Source organism: Entelurus aequoreus, linkage group LG08 (genome assembly GCF_033978785.1).
Source record: "Entelurus aequoreus isolate RoL-2023_Sb linkage group LG08, RoL_Eaeq_v1.1, whole genome shotgun sequence".
In the NCBI taxonomy this organism is placed as follows: Eukaryota; Metazoa; Chordata; class Actinopteri; order Syngnathiformes; family Syngnathidae; genus Entelurus; species Entelurus aequoreus.
Window position 1 is genome coordinate 5,740,318 of NC_084738.1, and position 18,524 is coordinate 5,758,841.

The following is an 18,524-nucleotide window of genomic DNA, read 5'->3' on the forward strand; positions in this document are numbered from 1 at the left end:
GTATTCGCACGTCTAGAATTACTGCCGGGTCAAACTCGTTTCTCAAAATAATTAACGCATGCTTGGCCTTAACGCCGGTTTATTATTGAAGCTGGATCAAATTCGTTTTGCAAAATATTAATTTTATTATCGCATGTCTATCATTTTCGCCGGGTCAAACTCGTTTCGCAAAATATTTAGCATATGGCTAGAACTTCCGCCGGGTCAAATTCGTTACATCACGAGTGACGCTTTACCTGTCCTCGTTTTCAAAATGGAGGAAGCTGCTCTCAGTAGTTTGCAATCGCACAAAGGAAAAAAGATAAAGAGCTTTTCAGTAGGATTTAAGGTTCAAGCTATTGAATACCGGTACAGTATGCTAAAGAGAACAGTAAGCAGCTATGTTTTATTAATATACCGTAGCTGCGTGTGTGAAATACTGTATAAGTCATTAAATGACTCCCGCCTCCTGGTGGTAGAGGGCGCTAGTGATCCTTCTTGCGACTTCCGGTACTGCAGAAGAAGTGACTACACGCAGCAAGAGTTTTTTTTTTTTTTCCTCTGCCTGAACTTTTAACATGGAGGATTACATACCGGAATCTAAAATAAAACAGTTTTCTAAACTGGACTTTCAATGGAAGCAGGAGGTAATAATTAAAGGAATATCTCCATCGAGACAGAGACTTTTAAAATGGAAGAAAGAAAATAAGGAAGACTTCTATAAACAAGTTATTGATGCTTTTGGTCAGAAGGAGCTGCAAATGGACTCCATTTATAAGTACAGGTAAGACCATGATAACGTTTTTTTTTTAATTAAATGTGCTTTTCATGATGGTATGCTTACATCACACTCAAAGCGCACGCCTAAATTTACCGCATTCCTTTTGGTAAACGCCGGAGTGAGAAGAGGTTTTAAAATAATTACCGCATGCACGGCCATCCCGCCGGCTTCCGGTAAACGCCGGAGTGACAGGAGGTTTTAAATTAATTAGCGCCCCTGCGGCTATTCAAGAAAATACGGTAAGTGAACCACACTACTAGAAAGTATTCACAAAGCTTCACATTTTCCACACTTTGTTACGTTAAAGCCTATTTCAAAATGGAACATGTTCATGTGTAGGGATGATGTTTGATAAGAAATTATCGAGTTCGAGCCCAGTATCGAATCCTCTTATCGAACCGATTCCTTATCGATTCTCTTATCGAATCCAGATAGGTTGTTGTATATGGAGAAAAACACAATATTCGGTTTAACAAAAGCTCACTTTTATTTTATAAGAAAAAAATAAAATAAATTAAATATTGACTGTTACCCCCCTAAAAAAAATATAAAAAAATATTGACTGTTACCCCCCTAAAAAAAATAAAAATAAATATTGACTGTTGTTACCCAAAGTATATTAAGTGGGATTTTCAGTCCCATGGGCACAAAACTGAAAATAAACAGCTCTCCAAAAAGTGCACTTCTGCTGCTATTGGAACATACTAACTACACACACAGGCAGACAGCTAACAAACAATCCAAGACGTCTAATAAAGTTCCAAAGCAGATTAATCCATTCAGGCTCTTTATTGTTGTTGATCTTGCTTTGTCTTTTCCTATCTTTACTTTTGTCTTGCACTGGACTGTCATTTTATTTTTTTTAAACTGAAATACACACAATGACAAATGTATAAGCTATGTGATTCAATTAACATACTCACATTTAATACACAATATGTAAATATTAGCTTCACACCAATATACAGTACTATCATCAAACAAATACTTCTGAGTGTTGAAACTATTTCGATGGTGGAAATACACGACTGGCAGCCATTTTAAGTCCTCAAAACATCCATTGAAACAGTACACAAAAATCGTTTTTCAATAAACATCTTAGTTTTAAATGTAACCACTTTCCACCTTAACATTGAGTTACATAAACAAGTTCAACAGTTTACTTACAGACTTATCTTTTCCAAGGCTCGTAAGAGCTAACACAACTTGTCTACTTCTCAATTGTCTCATGAACTGAACTGACTCGCCAACCCGGAAGTGCCCAAACTATTGACGCGTAGTATTTTCATATCGCCACAAGGTGTCAGTAAGAGTCTACAATCAAATGGGCATAACATTGCCCATTTGGGATTCGTTCCCAGGGATTGGAATAAAGAACCAACTCTTTTTCTTTACTATAGTGGTCTCGATAACGGGTACCAGTTCTCAAAAAGGGATTCGAGTCCGAGGACTCGGTTCTTTTCTTATCGAACAATCCAGCATCATCCCTATTCATGTGTGTCCTCAAAATTCCACACACAATACCCCATAATAAGAGATGTCCGATAATGGCTTTTTTTGCCGATATCCGATATTGTCCAACACTTAATTACCGATTCCGATATCAACCGATACTGATATATACAGTCGTGGAATTATTATGCCTAATTTTGTAACAATGTAACAAGATTTTCCAAAATAAATCAACTCAAGTTATGGAAAAAAATGCCAACATGGCACTGCCATATTTATTATTGAAGTCACAAAGTGCATTATTTTTTTTTAACATGCCTCAAAACAGCAGCTTGGAATTTGGGACATGCTCTCCCTGAGAGAGCATGAGGAGGTTGAGGTGGGCGGGGTTGAGGTGGGGGGCTCTAGGGATAGCGGGGGGTGTATATTGTAGCGTCCCGGAAGAGTTAGTGCTGCAAGGGGTTCTGGGTATTTGTTATGTTGTGTTACGGTGCGGATGTTTTCCCGAAATGTGTTTGTCATTCTTGTTTGGTGTGGGTTCACAGTGTGGCGCATATTTGTAACAGTGTTAAAGTTGTTTATACGGCCACCCTCAGTGTGACCTGTATGGCTGTTGACCAAGTATGCATTGCATTCACTTGTGTGTGTGAAAAGCCGTAGATATTATGTGATTGGACCGGCACGCAAAGGCAGTGCCTTTAAAGTTTATTGGCGCTCTGTACTTCTCCCTACGTCCGTGTACACAGCGGCGTTTTAAAAAGTCATACATTTTACTTTTTGAAACCGATACCGATAATTTCCGATATTACATTTTAAAGCATTTATCTCTAGTAAGAAGACGTGTAACAGCTCAATAGGACAGGAGAGAAGAGACTAGGTCCGAGTCCAGGCGAGGGTCGGGGATCAAGGAAGGCAGTCCAAAACATCGGGGAAACAACGGGAGATCTCGAAGGGGAAGCAACACAGACGTCAGAAACACGGAGGGAAAAAAACGCAGAGAGAGAGCATAAGGCTTACGGTACACAAAGAGGTAACTAAGTTCCCGCATGGATCCTTGGGTCCACTGGTCCTTTATCCAGCTCGCCCTCATCAGTCCCAGGTGTGCAGATTGCCGATTGTCTGCAGGCTTGTCGCTGCGTGGGCGTGCTGCGCTCAGCCTGAGTGGCGGCGTGTCCGGGCGAGCAGCCAGAGGAGGAACTGTGACACTCAGTTGCAGGAGGGAAGCGGGTTCGAATCCGCGCCATGACACCTTTGGCAACAATTACAGCCTCAAGTCTTTTTGAATACGACGCCACAAGCTTGGCACGCCTATCTTTGGGAATTTTCGCTCATTCCTCTTTGCAGCACCTCTCAAGCTCCATCAGGTTGGATGGTAGGCGTTGGTTTTCATCTAGGACAGGGGGTGTCAAACTCATTTAAGCTCAGGGGCCGCATGCAGGAAAATCTGTGCACACGCGGGCCGGACTATTAAAATCATGACATTAAAACTACAAAATAAAGGCATCTTCGGATTGTTTTCTTTGTCTTATTTTGGCCAAAAATAGAACAAACACATTCTGAAAATATTACAATAAAAATATAGAAAAAAATACCGGCAGCGGTAAAGTTTCGGTCCATGAAGGAAAGAAGAAAGTAAATAAATAACTGAATAAATAAAAAATTATCTTTTGTATTATTTTGTTTAATGAATTAAGTAACATTTCCAAAACACAATATACAATGTGAGATATAACAGCATAATGCATACATTTGTCATGTTTTCAAAACACTTACATAAAAGTGGGACCCCAAAAATTTATTGTGGGACCCCATTTTTATGACTTGATGGGGCATACTTGCCAACCCTCCCGTTTTTAGCGGAGAATCCCGGTATTCAGCGCATCTCCCGACAACCTCCCGGCAGAGATTTTCTCCCGACAAACTCCCGGTATTCAGCCGGAGCTGGAGGCCACGCCCCCTCCAGCTCAATGCGGACCTGAGACTGAGTGGGGACAGCCTGTTCTCACGTCCGCTTTCCCACAATATAAACAGCTTGCCTGCCCAATGAACGAAGAAGTTAAACAGGACAATACTGCCATCTAATGGATAGCCAACGGAACACTGAAATTCAAGTTTTGTTTTTTTTTTCAATGTAAATAAAATAAATATATATATATATATATATATATATATATATATATATATATATATATATATATATATATATATATATATATATATATATGTATATATATATATATATACATATATATAGCTAGAATTCACTGAAAGTCAAGTATTTCATACATATATATATATTTTTTATGTATATATATATATATATATATATATATATATATATATATATATATATATATATATATATATATATATGAAATATATATGAAATACTCGAGTTGGTGAATTCTAGCTGTAAATAACCACGCCCCCAGGTGTTGCAAAGAGGAATGGGCGAAACTGCCCAAATATTGGTGTGACCAATTTGTGGCATCGTATTGAAAAAGACTTGAGGCTGGAATTGCAAACGCTCTGAATACTTATGTACGTGTGATTTTTTTTTAAATTTCCTTTTAAAGAAAAAGCTTTTTACATTGTCATAATGGGATATCGTGTGTAGAATTTGGAGGACAAATTTGAATGTATTTAGTTTTGGAATAAGGCTGTAACATAACAAAATGTGGAAAAAGTAAAGTGCTGTGAATACTTTCTGGATGCACTGTATGAACACACAACTTTAGTAACTACTTAAAGAAATGTGCCGCAAGGCATGCTGGGAAGCCGGCAATACTATAGTACTTAATTACTAAGGACTCAAATTGACAATATTTATCCCCTTCCTTTTTGCCTCACCTTTTTAATTGTGGAATGCAACTGCTGGAGTTAGTCCTGCCCCTTCCACTACGTACTAGAGATGGGATTTATGGCTCTTTGAAGGGAGCCATTCCTTTCAAACAGCCGTTCAAAAAAAGGTGTCATCTTAATATTGATTTGAATCGTATTCAATAATCATATCTAACCTACTTACAGTTTAACAGGATAAACCTAAAAAAAAATTAAAAACATTTTAACTAAATATATTGCAAAAAAAAGGGACTGGTGAAAGATACATGAACATACGCTAACTAAATTAATAATAAATAATAATAATATTCATGTTTCTCAAATAAACTGATACTAAAATAAAGTGCAAATGAAAATACATCTTTACCACTTTAGTCATAATGTTTGTGCTTCAGAAACTTCTCTTTGACTTTAAACTCCAGACTTATTGATATTGTCATTACTGCCACAAGTGGTGGAAAAGTGTATTACAAGTGAGTACCACAGCTGAAAAACGGAAATATTTTTGGCGGCGTTCGCGGCCCACAGTGGTTAAGGTATGGTTAAAAAACACTGAGTTATGCAAGATCAGAATACTTTCATTTACACAAATATTACTCTTTTGGTGGGAATTATTTTCTAAAATATTGGCTCTAATTGAATTTTCTGGGGTGTTTTCATTGTAAATATTCCATAAGGCGGTGCCGTATTTCCATGCTTTGGCATTGACATCTATAATTTGAAAGTAGCATTTTAAAAATGTACACAAATAACAAGTAAGAATGAAATGCATTATTGTATTTTTTTAAAAAGCTGTAAAATTAGGACATAAAAATGTGAGTACAAACTTGTACTATCATGACTGGTGTGTGTACGTTTGAACTACTATAATGAACCCGAAAAGTGAATCCAAATAAAAATAAATAAATGAATAAAATAATAAATAAATACAATTTAAAAAATAATGATTTAAAATATATATATATATATTTATTTATGCTAAATGTAAAAATACATATATTTCTTTTAATTCAATTGCTGTTGAGTTACCTTTAACTTTGACACATTTTCTGCTCCAGTTACCATTACAGTAGCACGGATGTGCAGAGTGGGCAATTGCCCATGCTAAATTTGCATGTGCATTAAAAAAACCATATCCCAAACGAACGGCTCACAACCGGGAATCGGTTGTCATTGTTCATTTTAAAGAGACGTTTAAAAGACTTTATTCGTTCGCGAAGGTCACACCTCTACGGCCTTGCTGCACACCAGTGACGTCTGCTCAAAGACTGCAAGCAAAGCTTAGCTTCCCCTAAAATGTCAAAAAACATAAGCGGTCAAATACTTCTTTTGTGTTTACATTTTCTGACTAAGTATGCACTAGATTTAGTTCAACTTTAGTTTGCGATATCTGACGTGACTTTCTTCTTATTCATTGTTGTGGTGCAAAAAACAGTGTTGAAGCGGAGCTTCCATTGACTTCAGTGGGGGAGCTTAGAGTGGGTTGTTTCACAGCAGCCAAACTCGACAGTCATTGGATGAATGCTCGGCTTTGTCCCGCCCATAGGACGAGACAAAGTATGGCCCAAAGTACCATCGCATGATGATTGGATGATCTGTCTGAAGATGAATCCCTTTTTGATTGACAGCTAAATGAGTCAATCAGCGATCTTGAAATACAAACCACAGCCAGAGCATTTTTCAACTTGTATTTTGTTGTTCTGAGTTGATATGGATCATTTTACAATCCTCCAAGTCAGTGTTTCTTAATTCCAACAAGTATGTTTTTCAACAGTTGCAATACACTTTTCCTCCACTTGTGGCAGTAATGACAACCTCAAAAGTTGAAGTCAAAGAGAAGCTTCTTAAGCACAAAAATTATGACCAAATTGGTGAAGCTGTATTTTCATTTGCACTTCAATTTTATTGACAATTTATTTAAGAAACATATATATTATTATTAATAATAATTAATTTAATTAGAATGTATTTATTTTAGCACTGTGTAATTGTATGTGTGTACAGCTCCACTAATGGACATTGGAGTGTTACTTTCAAAGGCAAAATTAAAGTATTGCTAGAATCATCATTTTATATGGGACTTTATTGTATTATTTGTAATACAATAAAGTCCCATATAAAATATGGGACTTTATGTATAGTACATGTTCCAAAAAGAAAAAAGCACAAAACACTAGCAGAATTAGAGATATTACAAATCAAAGTGATGAAGCTTAGTGTTACGCTCATGACTTGGTGTAACTAAACATTACCCTATAAGATGAAGGCAATTGCATTTTATTGATATTTGAAATGTATTCAATGTTTATAAATGAATATTTAAATATACTAAATGTAAAAAAAGGGAATAAATATTCAAAATAAGATCATTAACTTAAATCTAGTTTGGTTACGCCATCATGAGCGCAACAAGTACAATTCTAAATAAGATGTCAAAAGCAAACTGAAATCAAATACACACAGCTTAAAGATTGATCAGTACCTATTTAAATTTAGTAATACATAAATATGATGATTCATCAAAATATAAAAGCAACATACCTGAACAGAACGCTCATGATGGTTACACCAAAAAGTAGCGCTATGAATCGCGTTTTTCCAAGTTGTTGGGGCATTTTTATGCTATTTCCAAGCATCTCCTTTTTATTATCGTTGATTTTAAATGGTCAAACTTATGCATATTATATATGCATGCCATAGTAAACAAACAAAAAAGTGCTATTTATTTTGATTGTTACATTTTGAAGTACATTTGTGCAGGTGGGTGCGAATGTAGCCATTACCAGAGCCGTACACACGTACATTTATTTTCCATCGGTGCCTTCTTGCGATATCTTAGATTAGTAATTATTTTTGTAATCAGCCTGACTTCAGCCTTGATAATAATCTTTGTGATGAACACATGCTTTCATATCAGTTGACAAGGTTTATCTCGTTAAACTGTAAGTAGGTTAGATGTCATTATTGAACGGGATTAGAATCAAGAGTAAGATTACTAATTCATTGTTCATTGGTTAGAGTGTCCGCCCTGAGGTCGGGAGGTCGGGAGTTCATACCCCGGCCGAATCATACCAAAGACTACAAAAAATGGCACCCGTTGCCTCCCTGCTTGGCACTCAGCATCAAGGGTTGGAATTTTGTTTGATTGAGACTTGTATTAGTAGATTGCACAGTGAAGTACATATTCCGTACAATTGACCACTAAATGGTAACACCCCAATAAGTTTTTCAACTTGTTTAAGTCGGGGTCCAAGTTAAACAATTCATGGTATTCAGGTGGGGGTTCAATCACCAAAATGATTCCCGAGCGCGGCGCACGCTGCTGCTCACTGCTCCCCTCACCTCCCAGGGGGGTTGAACATGGGGATGGGTCAAATGCAGAGGTCAAATTTCACCCCACCCAGTGTGTTTGTGACAATCATTGGGACTTTAACTTTGGACTTCATATTTGAGCGGGCACCGGGTTCCCTCTGTCGTGGAACATCTGGGCCCTGAGGTCCAAAAATGTTTTCTTGGTAAAATCTAGCGTAGTGGTTCTTAACCTTGTTGGAGGTACCGAACCCCACCAGTTTCATATGCGCATTCACCCAACCCTCCTTTTTTTTCAAATTCAAGACAAAGTTATTATATGTTTTTGGTAACACTTTAGTATGGGGAACATATTCTAAGTAACAAAGACTTAATTTAGAGTTATTTGGACACTAGGGGAACATATTCTAAGTAACAAAGACTTAATTTAGAGTTATTTGGTTAGGGTTAGAGGGTTAGGGTTATAATTAGGGCTGCAACAACTAATCGATTAAAATGGATTATAAAAATAGTTGCCGATTAATTTAGTCATCGATTCGTTGGATCTATGCTATGCGCATGCGCAGAGGCTTTTTAATTAAAAAAAATAAATAAATAAATAAAATAAACATTTGTTTATAAACTGCAACATGTTCAAACAGCTGAGAAACAATAATCAAAATAAGTATGGTGCCAATATGCTGTTTTTTTTTCAATAAAATACTGGAAAGGATAGAAATGTAGTTTGTCTCTTTTATCCGATTATCAATCGATTAATCGAAGTAATAATCGACAGATTAATCGATTATCAAATTAATCGTTAGTTGCAGCCCTAATTATAATACCGAATAAGGCAGTAATAAGTACTTAATAATGACTAGTTAAGAGCCAATATGTTACTAATTTGCATGTTAATAAGCAACTAATTAATGGTGAATATGTTCCCCATACTAAAGTGTTACCATGTTTTATTACTGGTGCACTTGATGAAGCGTGCATGAACATCACCTTGTTCAAACAACAAAACCAACATAAACTCACAACAACTTACACACCTGCGAATCAGTCTGCTGTTGCCGTATCCGTAATACACCGACAGGGAGAAGTTTTTATTTACATGATAAGTCGGGTGTGTCTTGATCTCCGCCGAACCCCTGAGGCCGACTCCCCGAACCTCTAGGGTTGGATGGAACCCAGGTTAAGAACCACTGATCTAGCGTCCTCGTATTGGAGACTGTACTTGTGTTTAAAGAATAGCTGCAAATGAGCTTGCAAGACCAGCATTAGCCGCCATCTTGGATACGTAGCATCAGGGGAGGGACTACCTCAAGTGCACTGCAAAAAGTCAGTGTTCAAAAACATGTAAAAAAAATACAAAAATGAGGGGTATTTTATTTGAAGTAAGCAAAATGATCTGCCAATAGAACAAGAACATTTGGCTGGTCGAGACTTTCTAAAACAAGCAAAATTAGCTAACCTAATTGAACCCAAAAATAGCTTAAAATAAGTATATTCTCACTAATAACAAGTGCACTTTTCTTGGTAGAAAAAAAAAAAGAGGCCTTTTTGCTCAATATGTTGAAAAATATTCTTAAATGAAGTAAATGCTGGTGCCATTATCTTGACATCATGATATGCGCTCAGCATCATGATTTGTTTTTTCATGCATGAAGTAAGAAATTATTACTTTAAAAAAGTAGTTTTATACTTGTGAGTAGGGATGTCCGATAATGGCTTTTTTGCCAATATCCGATATTCCGATATTATCCGACTCTTAATTACCGATACCGATATCAACCGATACCGATATATGCAGTCGTGGAATTAACACATTATTATGCCTAATTGGGACAACCAGGTATGGTGAAGATAAGGTCATTTTTAAAAAATAATAATAAAATAAGATAAGATAAACCTGGGGATAGTTGATTGGCAACACTAAATTGGCTCTAGTGTGTGAATGTTGTCTGTCTATCTGTGTTGGCCCTGCGATGAGGTGGCGACTTGTCCAGGGTGTACCCCGCCTTCCGCCCGATTGTAGCTGAGATAGGCTCTAGCGACCCCCGCGACCCCAAACGGAATAAGCGGTAGAAAATGGATGGATGGATGGAAGAGAAATAAATTAAAAACATTTTCTTGAATAAAAAAGAACGTAAAACAATATAAAAACAGTTACATAGAAACTAGTAATGAATGAAAATGAGTCAAATGAAGTGTTAAAGGTTAGTACTATTAGTGGAGCAGCAGCACGCACAATCATGTGTGCTTACGGACTGTATCCCTTGCAGACTGTATTGATATATATTGATATATAATGTAGGAACCAGAATATTAATAACAGAAAGTTATTGTGTGTTTTTTGGGTTGGTGCACTAATTGTAAGTGTATCTTGTGTTTTTTATGTTGATTTAATTTAAAAAAAAACACAAAAAAAACCGATACTGATACAAAAAAACCCAGATACTGATCATTTCTGATATTACATTTTAAAGCATTTATCGGCCGATATTATCGGATATCTCTACTTGTGAGTGTTAATGACACAGTTTGCAACAGTTGATATTCTAGTTTCAAGAATGTTTTACTCAATATTAGGGATGTCCGATAATATCGGCCTGCCGATATTATCGGCCGATAAATGCATTAAAATGTAATATCGGAAATTATCGGTATCGTTTTTTTTATCTGTATCATTTATTTTTATTTTTTTATTTTTTATTAAATCAACATAAAAAACACAAGATACACTTACAATTAGTGCACCAACCCAAAAAACCTCCCTCCCCCCATTTCTTTCTGTTATCAATATTCTGGTTCCTACATTATATATCAATATATATCAATACAGTCTGCAAGGGATACAGTCCGTAAGCACACATGATTGTGCGTGCTGCTGCTCCACTAATAGTACTAACCTTTAACAGTTAATTTTACTCATTTTCATTCATTACTAGTTTCTATGTAACTGTTTTTATATTGTTTTACTTTCTTTTTTATTCAAGAAAATGTTTTAATTTAGTTATCTTATTTTTTTTTTTTTTTTTAAAAGGACCTTATCTTCACCATACCTGGTTGTCCAAATTAGGCATAATAATGTGTTAATTCCACGACTGCATATATCGGTATCAGTTGATATCGGTATCGGTAATTAAAGAGTTGGACAATATTGGAATATCGAATATCGGCAAAAAGCCATTATCGGACATCCCTACTCAATATAGGTCATCAAATCTCAGCAACAAGCTGTCCTAAATGATCTCAGTAAGATTACTGAGATCATTTAGGACCAAAACCCTTAAAACAAGTAAAACACTCTAACATCAATCTGCTTAGTGAGAAGAATGATCTTATCAGACAAAAAATAAGCAAATTTTGAGATATTCAATCTTACTTAGAATTCAGTTTTTGCAGTGTGGTAATTGCGGTTCACAGTTAAAAAGGGAAGGGAAAGAAGAGGTGGGTAAATATTTCAACAACAGTTCTGGATTTAGGACATCACTGCACTGTCCAAATGACCATCTTCAGGGACTAAGTACGCCGTGTACACACACAGTATACTTTTTGAAGCTCACTGACTGAAGTATTCCGTTGGAGACACAGCCTGCGTTCAAATTAGACGTGAGATAGCATCGCCAGCCACTTCATTACTCCAAAAATGTCTGCTGCACCTGCGGAACATTCCCACACGTGCCTGCAGAGGCATTATTTCTTTGGCTCTTTTCGGGAACACTTGAATTCTTTCTGTGTCTGTGTGTGTGTGTGTGTGTGTGTGTGTGTGTGTGTGTGTGTGTGTGTGTGTGTGTGTGTGTGTGTGTGTGTGTGTCTGTGTGTGTGTGTGTGTGTGTGTGTGTGTGTGTCTGTCTGTCTGTCTGTGTGTGTGAAGTGAAGTGAAGTGAATTACATTTATATAGCGCTTTTTCTCAAGTGACTCAAAGCGCTTTACATAGTGAAACCCAATATCTAAGTTACATTCAAACCAGTGTGGGTGGCACTGGGAGCAGGTGGGTAAAGTGTCTTGCCCAAGGACACAACGGCAGTGACTAGGATGGCGGAAGCGGGGATCGAACCTGCAACCCTCAAGTTGCTGGCACAGCCGCTCTACCAACCGAGCTATACCGCCCAGTGTGTGTGTGTGTGTGTGTGTGTGTGTGTGTGTGTGTGTGTGTGTGTGTGTGTGTGTGTGTGTGTGTGTGTGTGTGTGTGTGTGTCTGTGTGTGTGTGTGTGTGTGTGTGTGTGTGTGTGTGTGTGTGTGTGTGTGTGTGTGTGTGTGTGTGTGTGTGTGTGTGTTTCTGGTCATGCTGCGGCGAATCCCCGATGAAATTTCGTTCCCTCGCGTGGCGTTTCTGCCCGTCTGTCTGTCACGAGCACGGGGAGAGGGAGAGAGAGAGGGAGAGAGACAAATGCTCTGTGACGGCAAGGAGGTGGTGAAATGGACGACTGCAGTTGCCATAGAAACGCTGCTAGCCGCACCGAGCGGAATCCATGCCGCTGGCCAATTTTAGACTTGCTCGTCTTGAATGAGCGTTTTCGGCGCGCTGCCACTTCGTACCCCCCCCCCCCCCCCCCCCCCTCAGCCCCCCCACCCCAGCCCTCTTACATGCTGCGTGCATAACAATAAATTATACATCTGATATTAAGCGGGGGTGAAAAGTGTATTTACCAGCGAGGTGCCAGTGAAATGGCCGACTCAGCACCTGAATAAAAGAACTCGGTTTTGCAGATAAAAAAAATTAATTTTTCCTCCTCTGATGGCGAAAGTGTCTTATTAGGTCAGGGGTCACCAACCTTTTTGAAAGCAAGAGCTACTTCTTGGGTAGTGATTAATGCGAAGGGCTACCAGTTTGATACACACTTCAATAAATTGCCAGAAATAGCCAATTTGCTCAATTCACCTTTAACTCTATGTTATTATTAATAATTAATGATATTTACACTTAATTGAACGGTTTAAAAGAGGAGAAAACACGAAAAAAATGACAATTAAATTTTGAAACATAGTTTATCTTCAATTTCGACTCTTTAAAATTCAAAATTCAACCGAAAAAAAGAAGAGAAAAAATAGCTAATTTGAATGTTTTTGAAAAAATTAAAAAAGAATTATGGAACATCATTAGTAATTGTTCCTGATTAAGATTAATTTTAGAAATTTGATGACATGTTTTAAATAGGTTAAAATCCAATCTGCACTTTGTTAGAATATATAACAAATTGGACCAAGCTATATTTCTAACAAAGACAAAGATTTTCCAGAAAAAATGTTTTAAAAGAAATTCAAAAGACTTTGAAATAAGATTTAAATTTGATTCTACAGATTTTCTAGATTTGCCAGAATAATTTTTTTGAATTTTAATCATAATAAGTTTGAAGAAATATTTCACAAATATTCTTTGTCGAAAGAACAGAAGCTAAAATGAAGAATTAAATTAAAATGTATTTATTATTCTTTACAATAAAAAAAATTAGTTTACTTGAACATTGATTTAAATTGTCAGGAAAGAAGAGGAAGGAATTTAAAAGGTAAAAAGGTATATGTGTTTAAAAATCCTAAAATCATTTTTAATGTTGTATTTTTTTCTGTAAAATGTTCTTTCTGAAAGTTATAAGAAGCAAAGTAAAAAAAATTATGAAATTATTTAAACAAGTGAAGACCAAGTCTTTCAAATATTTTCTTGGATTTTCAAATTCTATTTGAGTTTTTTCTCTCTTAGAATTAAAAATGTCGGGCAAAGCGAGACCAGCTTGCTAGTAAATAAATACAATTTAAAAAATAGAGGCAGCTCACTGGTAAGTGCTGCTATTTGAGCTATTTTTAGAACAGGCCAGCGGGCTACTCATCTGGTCCTTACGGGCTACCTGGTGCCCGTGGGCACCGCGTTGGTGACCCCTGTATTAGGTCCTCAGTGAGTGATTTTTTCCAACCGAATGTTCTCATTTTATTTTTGTGAAGTTTTAAGGTTTTTTGCACGAAAAACGTCTTTATTTTCGATTATTTTAATTAAAAAAACAGATTAATCACAGTTTAGAATTTTGATTAATCACGATTGATCTCAGTCCAAAACTTGCTTGCATAATTTCAGTGAACTCTGTTTTGACAAAATGCAATTGCTATACAAACATTTTGAAAAACTCCGTAAGAATTTTGATGCAAAGTCACTTCCGGGTGTATTTTGCAGCTAAATTTGCCAGTGACCACACCAGTGGGAGTGGGAGTGGTCTCATTTGTCTTTGCACGTTCCACTGGTCAGGTACAGTAACAAGTGCGGTCAAAATAAATCTACATTACGTCTACATGATTAATGCGATTAATTGCGTGCCACAACGCGTTAACTTTGACTGGCCTAGAAATAAGACAACTTTTTTTGCATACTAAGATCGCGACGTAATCTTGTAGTATTGCAGAGGGGGAAAAGTCACAATAAGATGACAATAAACAAAAATTAATGTTTGTACTTTTCTCATAAAATGACACTATCTGTCTTGCATATTCTGTTTAACAACAATATTCTAACATGGCTTTTTCATCTCTGAGTCCAATCACTAAAATGTAGAATTTATTCTTGGGTCAAATATATATATTTGTTTTCAGAATATGCCAATAGAAAAAAAAATATGATGTAGTCAGACAAATATTTTGTATCCTAAAATTGCGACAAAATTCTGAAAAAAATTCCAAAACAATTCAGTATGATGTGGATAAAGTCCCAAAAAATCTTACTGCATGTTTTCTTTATCTGTATTCTTTTATTAGCAATATTCTCATAATATTATGCGTTGTTTTTTTTTTAGTTTGTTCTTTTTTTTACCTCATATTACACATTTATTTGAAAAATAACTTTAAAATTACTTTATTCCTGTAAAATTAACGTTTGTTTTTTTAACCGCTTTATTCATTTTAAAAAAAATGTTTATTTTATGTGGTAAAAACTTGTTTTAATTCTAAAATGGCAAGATAATTGTCATAAAAGAAAAGAAAACTCTTGCAATATTGCAACCGTATTCTGGAGTTTTATTATGTCATAAAAGCACTTCTTTTTATCCTGACACTGACACTTAATTGTCATAAGATAAAATAAACCTTCTTTTAATATTGTGACTTAATTCTCATTGAAAAACATATTTTCTCATAATATCACAAAATGTAAAAAATAAATAATTAAAAGTCGTAAGCCTACTGCATTGTTTATACGTTTTCCAGTAAAGATTTACATTTTCTTAATCAACATTATTTTATTAGCAATATTTTCATAACATCAGATTTTTTGGTGAGTTTTTCCTATATTACAATTTCATTTTAAAAATAGGTCTTGTAATATTGCAACTTTATTCCTCATTGTTTTCCTCATAATATTACAGCTTTATTTATTTAGAAAAATAACTTTTTTTTGTTGTAAAATTGCAAGATAATGCAATAATCTCCCACATCTTTGGAAGTCTTTGCCACCAGACCTTCGTAACTTGGACTCAACATCCCTCTTCAAAATCAAGACTCCAAACACACCTGCTACTGACTGCTTATTCATTGTAATCATCTTTTCTTCTCTATCTTTGTTGTTGTTGTTTTTATCCAATTTGATTTTATTGTGTCTTTGAGTGCTCAGAAAGGCGCCTTATAAATACAATTTATAATTATTATAAAATTCAAGATAATTCTTGCAATATTGCAACCTTATGTCCAAGTAAAAAACATGTTTTTATACTAAATCTGCAATTTAATTCTCATAAAATAAAATAAAACAAACGTTCTTGTAATATTGTGACCTAATTCTGATAGTAAACCTTTTATTTCTGGTATTATCAGCAACATTTTCAGACTCGGTGTTATTTTTCTCTCTTCGGCGTGGCCCAAATCCGCATTCGCTGCACGTCCGTTAATGGTTGCGATTACTATTGCATCTTAAACCAACAGCCCTCCCCTCCCCTCCCCTCCCCTCCCCTGCTTCTGCAGCACTGAGCATCGATTTCCTCGTCCGGCCCGGCGTCAGTCCCGCTCACCATGTGGCAGCGCTCACTGACCCAAAAAGCCCCTCGATGTGTGTGTTGCAAATGTGTGTGTTCTTGTGCTTCTTTCTGTTCCCAGGTTGACACAGATCACTGCGTCGCTCTCATGTCAGCCTGTCTTCATTCTTTATAGCATTCCTATGAAAAAAAGAGGATGGGGGGGGGGGGGCGCACACATGCCTGCACATATTCTACACACACACACACACACACACACACACACACATGCCTGCACATATTCTCTCCTCCCCTCAGTGCAGAGCAGTGATCCATAGTAACAGGACGAGATGCTCACAGCTGAGACTCCCCAGGGGAACCCAGCGCCTCTGTACCTAAACAAACATGGCTCTGCGTCCATTTGCTATCCGCCCCTCGCCTTTAATTGTGCTTCCGTGTCAGCCCGCCTGTTTGCCTCGCCACCTGTGTGTGTGATTGACTGTGTGTGTGTGTGTGTGTGTGTGTGTGCGTGTGTGTGTGTGTGTGTGTGTGTGTGTGTGTGTGTGTGTGTGTGTGTGTGTGTGTGTGTGTGTGTGTGTGTGTGTGTGTGTGTGTGTGTGTGTGTGTGTGTGTGTGAGCCCGAGAGTGATGCTTGACATTTTCTGCTGCAGACTGTGTTCGGGTCAGTTTACTTCTCGCCTCCCCCGTCATTACCTCCAATAGGTCACTGTTAGCAGACTCGCTCAAACCAACAAGGCTTGGAGGGGAAAAGGGGGTGGGGGGTGGGGGTATAGGTGGGGGTGTTGGAGGACTGCGCATGTGCGTTCTTGTCAGGCTGGTGTGCGTCGATGTTGGCGGGTGGGGACGGCGTGGCTTCTGGCTGTCAAATGTGCAGTGGACTATGTGGTGTGCGGGTGGAGGAAGACATCAGCACCTTGGAGAGCTCACCGTTCTCTCGCCGCGTGTGTATAGTGCCACCATGAGGTTTGGTGGAGTACTGCCCCAGTTCATGTAAATACGTGGGACGTATAGAGCAGTGGTTCTTGACCTTGTTGGAGGTGCCGAACCCCACCAGTTTCATATGCGCATTCACCCAACCTTCTTTAGTGGAAAATAAAATGGTGTTTTTTTCAAATTCAAGACAAAGTTATATGTTTTTGGTAACACTTTAGTATGGGGAACATATTCTAAGTAACATAGACTTAATTTAGAGTTATTTGGACACTAGGGGAACATATTCTAAGAAACAAATGCTTAATTGAGAGTTATTTGGACACTAGGGGAACATATTCTAAGTAACAAAGACTAAATTTAGAGTTATTTGGACACTAGGGGAACATATTCTAAGTAACAAATACTTAATTTAGAGTTATTTGGACACTAGGGGAACATATTCTAAGTAACAAAGACTAAATTTAGAGTAATTTGGACACTAGGGGAACATATTCTAAGTAACAAATACTTAATTTAGAGTTATTTGGACACTAGGGGAACATATTCTAAGAAACAAATACTTAATTTAGAGTTATTTGGACACTAGGGGAACATATTCTAAGTAACAAAGACTTAATTTAGAGTTATTTGGACACTAGGGGAACATATTCTAAGTAATAAAGACTTAATTTAGAGTTATTTGGACACTAGGGGAACATATTCTAAGTAACAAAGACTAAATTTAGAGTTATTTGGACACTAGGGGAACATATTCTAAGTAACAAAGACTAAATTTAGAGTTATTTGGACACTAGGGGAACATATTCTAAGTAACAAAGACTTAATTTAGAGTTATTTGGTTAGGGTTAGAGTCAGGGTTAGAGGGTTAGGGTTATAATAAGGCCATGCAGAATAAGGCATTAATAAGTATTTAATAATGACTAGTTAAGAGCCAATATGTTACTAATTTGCATGTTAATAAGCAACTAATTAATGGTGAATATGTTCCCCATACTAAAGTATTACCATGTTTTATTACTGGTGCACTTGATGAAGCGTGCATGAACATCACCTTGTTCTAACAACAAAACCAACACACTGCATAAACTCACAACAAATGACACACCTGCAAATCAGTCAGCTGTTGCTGTATCCGTAAAACGGCGATAGGGAGAAGTTTGTATTTACACGATAAGTCGGGTGTGGCTTGACCTCCGCCGAACCCCTGAGCCCGACTCACCGAACCCCTAGGGTTGGATGGAACCCAGGTTAAGAAGCACTGGTCTAGCGGTACATTGACGTCATCCATCTGTG

General features: G+C 37.0%; 1 protein-coding gene across 11 annotated transcripts in view; it reads left to right on the plus strand.

Annotated features, from left to right (window-relative positions):
- LOC133655338 (neurexin-1a) overlaps positions 1-18,524 on the plus strand; it is a 237,824-nt gene that overhangs the window by 162,023 nt on the left and 57,277 nt on the right. The window contains exon 16 of one of the 11 annotated variants that reach the window (XM_062055388.1): positions 3,612-3,614. The exons of the other annotated variants lie outside the window; for them this stretch is intronic. Coding sequence (XP_061911372.1) covers positions 3,612-3,614 — 3 coding nt within the window. The remainder of the gene's footprint in view (positions 1-3,611; positions 3,615-18,524) is intronic. 11 annotated transcript variants of the gene reach the window in all.